The 8393-nt window shown below is 32.5% G+C and overlaps 1 protein-coding gene across 1 annotated transcript in view; it reads right to left on the reverse strand.

Annotated features, from left to right (window-relative positions):
• The window catches only part of LOC106474653 (rho GTPase-activating protein 7-like), a 98746-nt gene extending 91630 nt beyond the window's left edge, over positions 1-7116 (reverse strand). Inside the window, exons 1-3 of the mRNA XM_022381275.1 lie at positions 6453-7116; positions 5835-6025; positions 4821-5547 (exon numbers count right to left, since the gene is read on the reverse strand). Of these exons, the coding sequence (XP_022236983.1) occupies positions 4821-5547; positions 5835-6025; positions 6453-6995 (1461 nt within the window). The 5' untranslated portion in view covers positions 6996-7116. The remainder of the gene's footprint in view (positions 1-4820; positions 5548-5834; positions 6026-6452) is intronic.
• Positions 7117-8393: the final 1277 nt, after the last annotated feature.

Genomic DNA, 8393 nt, shown 5'->3' on the forward strand with positions numbered 1-8393 from the left:
GGTTGAATCGTACATCGTACATCAGGTTCATCGTACCTGATGATGACAAAACCTTGTCGAAACGTTGTACATTTGCTGTTGTATTAAAGTTTTTCTTCATTACCCATTCAAGCCGTCTCCAGCCATTAACAATAAACAGTGTTATAAGATGACAAACCCATGTCTCTGCCCGAACCAAGGTTTTAAGTATAGGTTTTGATCTTATTTCATTGTAGTCTTTGTATTCATTCCAATGGGATGGGCCTTACATAATTTTGATAACGTTTTTAGCAAGATATGTTTATCAAGCTAAATAATCATGTCTCTCATGATTGAAAACATTTTTGGAATTACTTCAAGTGTCACTACAAATATTTTGCTGTTTTCCAGATAGCAAAGTTACTTTTCTTTAAATATTGTTTAACAGACTAATATTAAAACTTATCGTTTTACAAAGCTGAACATTAATGCCCCGTCTTTAGTAAAGTTTGTTTGTTTATAATTAAGCACAAAGCTACACAATGGGTATCGAAACCGTAGACATACCACTGTGCCACTGGGGATTTTTAGTAAAGGAATAAGGGAAGTTAGGCTTTATAAGACAACAAAACCCTAAATCCGAGAGTTTATTATCGCGCCTAAAAAATGCTCTACACTTTGTAACCGATTGAAGGCCAATTCTCACTATTCGTTCATACATGAGTAGTTCAAGATTTGACAGCGGGTGCTGTTCATTAGCTGAAGTCCATATAGTAGTTTATTAGTTCATAATTAAGAACGGCTATGCGAAGATTGCCTTTTGCTTTGCTTGGCGCGAAAACTTCTAGAGCAAACAAATATATCTATATATTTATCCAACAAAATCAAATTTTTCATTCAAATCCAAACAATATAAAAATGAGGTGACTCAATAAAAGCGAGTTGATTGTATTGATCAGTACAATATGAGTTTAAAACGTTTTGAACAAACTACTAACTTTTGTGCTTGCTTTTAATTATTTCTAAAATGCCCCTTCTAAAGTACTATCAGAACAGTTCATAAAGCAATACTATACTCATTGCATTGTTTCTATTAATACCAATAAATTCATTGCTGCACAAAGTTTAAAGTTTACCTAGAAGAGCTCCAAGTCTTAAGACAAACGCGACATTTAAAAACGTTCACAAACCGAAAGCTAGGCATCTTTTCATCTGTTGTTCAAGCATTTCATAAATCAAGCGTTAAAGTTTATTATTATAAAAATAATATAAAGCACGAAAGTGGTTTATATAGAATTCAGTGATTATAAAACATACTAACAATAGCTTTTATCATTGTACTAGTAAGAATATTTTAATGGGTATTTTTAATATATTCAAAGTGAGGGTTTAATTTCTTATATAATTCAATATCTTACAAAATTATTTTAAGATCATTTGGACTCATACTCATTTCCACATTTCAGTAGTTAGTATTTCTTTAATTCTGAAGAAAGTAATATATAATTTCGAGTGGAGTTATAATAGACTCTGGTTTTGGTAATTGGTAATTCAGAATAAATACATCAAATCTAAAAATACAAATCCTTTACAACGTTTAATGGCAATTCACTGAGTTAAAAAAAGTAACAGCAAACAATAGCAAAGAGGAGAATGTCCCAGCATTGTTTTCATTGGGTGGTGAACATGTTACACCTAACACTGTTATGTATCAAAGTACCAATATTTATGAAATGTATACTGCTAAAATTTTCAAACGTCAACCATCATAATTCCAATGTTACGACTATAAACTTCAATATAACAAACACTGGAGTAATAGGGGATGTATGTCTGTCTGTCTCGGCTTAAAGAAACATGTCTCATGGCCTTTATATTTATAAACACGCTTTAAGTTAATATGTAAACAAGTTGTATTTAAACAAAATCGACAACAAATATTAAATTATTCTCACGGTTTAGTTCATATAACAACCGTTCCTCTTCACTTAATATGAACGAACGTTTATCTTGGCAAGAATACAGATCTATTCAGAAGGTAAAATTCTTCTAATCGAAAATTTGTATTTTTGAGCAAGGCTATCTGCACTCTGACAATTGCAAGGAATCGAACCCCAGACTTTACCATTGCAAGTTCGTAAATTTACCATTACCTCACCAAAGATAACACACGTTCATCATAGTGTAGATTGTACTGGACCTCCCTTGAACTTATACTTCAAAATTAAATAATTTTAGAAATACTAAGTTTATTTATTATACCTGCTATGATGTGGCTATATAATGTGAAGAACTGAATAGTGGCCAATGACACTTTTTACTTTACTTCACCTATGTAGTGTATAGGTTTTTCTCATGGTGACTATAAAGCACGTTCACACCAACAGTATGTTTGAAACAATCATATATGTCTTAGCTATTATTTTTTCAAAGTTATAATTGCATAGTTTAACATAACGCCTCCCCATCTTTCTCAAAGACTCTTTTAACCCAGATTTCAATAATGAATAAGCTTGTTTCATTTTACACCATTATCACAAAAAGACATTTATAACAACTTATCCAGATTTGCAAACAGCCTTGCTCCACTGAACAATGTAATAAACCAAAGTAACATTTGTTATTTGTTTCTCAGAATACTTGATTTACGTATTTCTATTTTTATTTCAAACGAACAGTCAATTATATGATATAATAATTTAGAAGACGGTTTTAAGATAATTAATTGTTTTTTTTTTTAAAGTTAACAGTATACGTCTTATTAACCCAATTTTACACGTTTCTCAGCATTTTTTCCTACCCGGCTTCTTACAACAGTGGGCACAGCACACATAGCATGTTGTGTGGAGTTTGTACTATAAAACAAACAAACAAAATATTGGCAGTTAATCACGACACTGTCACTTTTCTCATGCCATGAAATATCTGTACACTTTATAGTTTCATTCAAAGTGCCAAATATTTTATTAGGAGTAAGTTATTGTTTGTATAATGACAGGAAGCACTTCTAATTATATTTCTATTGCGTAGAATTAACTAACTTATATGTATATGAGTGTCTTTCCTTAAAGCATATCTCTTGTCAGGTTAACGCTACAAGAGACCCTACCGGCATAGAATTATAAAAGATTAGCTTAGTGTATCAGAATTCCATGTATTTACACAGATTTTCCAATATATGGATTATATATAATTCATTAATAGCAAGTTACAATTATTTTAAATATTTTTCTGTATTTCTAGACTGTTTGAGCCAATACAAAATACGGACTTTGGACACTAAGATACTCTATTAAAAACTATACAATATCTGAGATAAAATTACTCCTGTAATCTGTATTTTTTACATAAAGTAGTTGTTAATCTTCATTTTTTACTCTATTCTACACTTTAACTAATACATAACGTAATCGGCTAGCGCCATCTTCTGACAGACTTTTGAGATACATCCACTAAGGAATACTGTGGTCAATTTGTAAAACAAAAGTATATATATGATAAAATAAAAAGGTTTTCACTGTTTATCTATAAAAGTGAGACACAAAGATATCTAGGCCTCAATACAAATAATTGAAATCCAGTTTTCCGTCTCTTGTGAACAGAACAGTTAGTTGTTTGAAATGAATACCAGTGAAGTTGTAGTAATACAGAATTTCATTATAATATTTTAAAACATTACACAAATAACAAAAAAGCTATAAGTACCCAAAGTGTGTATAGTTTGTTAAACATATTTACCTTCTGAAAATTACAGAAATAATTTCTGAAATAATTTTATTGCATTCTGCAAACTTTTATTACATATTGCATAACTGACGAAGTTATTGAAAGTCATAAATATTTCCTTAGCTTCTCTGAGAGGTATTACAGTAAATTGCCAATGCATGTTTTTTCTTATAAAATTTAGCTTTAGCCTCTATACCACCTTTATTTATTGTCAGATCCCTGTGGTATATGAGTGTCTTTCCGTAAAGCATATCTCACGTGAGGTTAGCGCTACAAGAAACTCTACCTAGCATCGAATTATAAAAGTATAGACAAATAATTAAGTGTAATAAACGTGTTAAATGTTTAGTTTAGTGTATCAGAATCCCATGTATTTACGCATATTTTCTAATATAGGGATTATTTAACACAGTTGGACAATCTTAATACGTTAAAATCTGAAAGGCGTGGATTGGCGCTGTGGTAGAGCTTAGAATTTCGGAGCTGGTGAGCCTAGTTCGAATCCGTGCGATACCGCAGAATATTCCCCGCACTTTAAGCTGCAGGCGCATTATAAGAGCGACAGTAAATTCCTTACCATAAATAGTGGGGATAGGATGTTGCTGACTAGTTCCTTTCCCTCTGGTCAGAAGTTCAAATTTAGGGAAGACGGTAAATAACCTTAATAGTTTTGCAATAAATACAAAATGCAAATAAAATATCAACTCACTGTCTCAGTTGATCTATCAGTGAGTACCATAGAACAATGAATGATTTATTACAATAATTGTTTTCCTCGTGTTTGTTAGTTTAGTGATTGACAATTGCAAATAATTAGAGGCTTAAACCAAAAGGCAAACAGACTTATTTTAACAAGTCGATGTTAACTGACTATATATATTAACTGAAAGATTAGAACTTCTTAGTACCTACTTTTCTATCTAGTGTGTAATTTTAAAATCAGCTCGCCATGTAATTGCCGCATTTCTTTCAGCGTTTCTTTCTTTTTTTTTCAAAATGCTAGCTTATGAAGCTAAACTCTTCGTAACAAAATTAGTATTAAAATTAATGTATCTTATATATAAATATCTTCAAATATATGTACATGAAGAATATATATATACAAGTTTTGAATTATAATAAGTAGCTTTACTTACGAAAGCTTCTTCGGCAAGGGTGTTTCTGGCGAGTTGTGGGCAGCAGACCAATGTTTCATGGTTCTTTATAGTGTCCTTCTTCTCCAACATAGAGTCTGACAATGATTTAAAATTCATTTTTTGTAACGGCTGTTTACCGAAGATAGACATCACATCGACTTTGCCTTCAACCTGAATACTGTAGAAGTTCTTAATAACAACCGAATTTTCGCTGTAGCACCTTTTCGTATTAGCACTCTCTGATCTATTAAGAGAGAGACAAGGCCATGACTGAGATTTAGGCCTCTTTGTGATATTCCATTTCCATTGTAACAATTTTTTACCTGAATCGATTTGTAACTGTTTTTGACAATTTTCTTGAGTTGTTTCAGTTGATTGAGATTCTAATGCCAACAATTCTCGATTGTCATTTTCAAAAGAAGGATGCTGTTGTTGCGAATCACAACAATTGTCGTCAAGGGAAAACACAGCAGAACATTCTGATAACCCTAAACTGCTATTTTTACTACTATGGCAGCTTTTCATTTGAATATAAAAGTTGATTTGTTCATCTTTAAGGTTGTCATCACGACTAATGGAAGCTAATGAAGGAGTGCTTGACAAAACCGTGTCTTTAAAAGAGGATCGAAGAAGCAAAAGGTCCATTTCTTCACCACTTAAGTTTCCTTCTGTATCCTCACTAACACAGTCCAACAATTTAGGCCAGGACAGACTATTCAGGACAGAGCTGAAATAACAAATAATATAATAAAGGTTCATTGGACAAAACATTTAATAACTGTAAGTTCTCTTTGATTTATTGATTGATGTATTCCATAATGCATGCGTGATTTGCAACCAAATTTATTTTATAGGATAGCTCGAAAGTTATATATCAGCAACATATAATCCTACATTTTCCAATTTTATAGCCTGTGAATAAGCCTTAAAAAATGGATAAGTACCTATCATTAATACAATGTAGCATTTGAGTTAGATATCAAAGATAAGCTATACAGTATATAAAATTCTGACCATTTTGACGGCCATGAATCTGTTTGAGTTGCAGAATCTTTCGACATTGTTTCAATTTCACTGGATTGTTGTTGTATTGAATGATTTTCTACGCTATGATCCGGCTTGAGTTCCAAATGTTGTCTCTCTGGTGGAGGTTTATACGTGCTAGAAGCTATCATCGTCATAAATTTAATAATTTCCTGGCGGCTCTGTAAAAGGTTATGTACTTATTTCAGTGTTTTTAATCTATTTTCCCTTCTTCACTACTGGAATAACTTGGAAAAAGTAGGTAACTCGTGAAAACAAATGTTATTGAAAGTATGGATCACACTAAAGAATTAAAACACTAACAAGGAGCATATAAAACATGTGGGCTTTTCCCATCATTCATTAATAAATATTATTAAGCACTGTTTCCCTAGGGTTTGTGTTATTATCATATGACATTATTATAACAGAATTTTTAGCATTAATATAGATCACAATTTTTCATAAATAATAGACAATGTTGTATTTCGTTTTTAATGAGCAAATTATTTCTTCGTCACCGTTTAAAATAAAATTACCGTCATAGTATCTCGCGCGTTCAGCAGAAATACGGAATGTTTCAAAATAAACTATCAGAAAAGAACTTACCAAATTCTTTGATTTTGAAGACCTTGGAAAAGTTGCTGAATTTATTTGTTGTTCAAGCGTTTCATCAGGAAAAAGAATTTGTGACAACTCGTTCTGTTCATTGTGTATAACAGATTTATGTATTATATCACCATTGACGGCTGCAGTTTTCCGAGTTCGAGGAAAAGTCGCAAAATCTGTAACAATTTTTGATTCGGACTGCTTGCTAATTTCTTCGCCAAAAGTTTTTTCAAACAATGTAGGATTTCTAAAAGAAGCTTTTAAACCAGTTTGAGATATTTCTGACTTAAAACCATTGTTATATGGAGCAGACACATCCGGTAAAGTTAATTCATTCGAAGTTTTATGAACTTGGCTTGCAGATAAAGCACACGAATCATTTACACTTTGGTGCTGTTTGTGCTTACATGACGTACAGCCCATTTCAATATTTTCCTTTCTCAGCAAATTAAGAGAGTTTGTTAAAAACGAGAGTTCTGTTTCGTCCACACTTTCATTTAGGGTCTGGTTTCTCATAGAATTCTCTGAGGTTCGATTTCTCATTTGTTCCGGTTCTGAAATGATTTCATAACTAAATGAGTTACCAACTATTTGATTTTGTGGTATAAACACTTCCTTTTCTCGTTCATTATTTTTGGCACCTCGATCAGTAAGGTGATTTTCCGATATGTGAAAGATTCACTGCATATGAATGCTGTAAAATATCAATGTGAAACTGAAAGGTTAGATGTGGGTAATAACAAGTCCGCTTTGTCAGGAAAGCCCGATAATGTTGATAAAACAGGGGGTTGTCTTTTTCATGAAAATCTTTTAACATACTGGGATGATTCTCTCAGTTCCTGTAGGGGCTATAAAGCTAGAACATATACACTGTTCATTGAAGTTTGATAAATCAATTTGTTGGTTCGTGAATGATTTAGTATCTTGACTGTAGCAAACCGGATATGTCGTCTGTAAGGAATGTTTCTGTATTTCTGGTGTGTATTCAGGCTTGTAATTACCACTTTGAGTATAATGTAGTTGCTTGCAATATTTAGGCATTTTAATTCGACTCTCTTCAGAAGAAACTGAAATTAGCTTATCCGTTTCTCCTCTGAACTGCTTGACCTCATCAAATACTTCCTTAATACATTTTGATTCCAATCCTCGTGCAGCATCTCTGTTTGAAGGTGAAGAGTATTCTCGAGATTTTTTGGGGTGATTAGCAAAAGTCATTGAGTGTGAAGGACCTAATATTTCTTTGTTGACCGTATGAGGTGCAGAAACCTGAGGATAAGTAGTTTGTAATACATTAGTAATAGCTGTCAGTGTTTGAGCTCGAAACTCACTTCGTATCTCTTCTTCCCGGCTTTGATTATATTTTGATATTTTTTTATCATTGGTATACAGTTCATCAAAAGTATACAAATGTTCAGAGTCGTTAGCACTCTTCAGAAGCAAGTAGTCTGAACAAGAATAATCTGAAGATGAATATCGGTATTGGGTATCTAAACATTTGCTCTCTTTGGCATATTGAGAACTACGTGGATAAGAATTATTTCCAGTCGTCATAAGTTTTAGTTCCCCTCGTCCATTGATTTGATCCTCTCTGTTTATCTGTGGCTTATTGATGGTACATCCTTTGCTAGTGAAATCATTTTTTTAGTTACGTTTAGAGATAACGCACTAGGATTTTTCAGTTTTATGTTTTCATTTTCGTCCACGTTCAGACTATTTACCTCTTTAACAAGGTTATCTACCCAAGATAACAGTTGATCAGTTGTACCAACAGGTGCAGAACGGAAGGTGGTGTTATTTGAAGTTTAACGTTTTCTTTTGAAGTACAGTACTTGACCTGTTGTTTGGTTTCGTGAGTTTCTTCAAACACATTGTTTTCGCTGAAATTTAGTGATTCGTCATTAAACTTTGTCTTTCCAATCATGCCTGTGATTCTAGGAATTT

The sequence above is a fragment of the Limulus polyphemus genome, unplaced genomic scaffold (genome assembly GCF_000517525.1).
Source record: "Limulus polyphemus unplaced genomic scaffold, Limulus_polyphemus-2.1.2 Scaffold6, whole genome shotgun sequence".
NCBI lineage: Eukaryota > Metazoa > Arthropoda > Merostomata > Xiphosura > Limulidae > Limulus > Limulus polyphemus.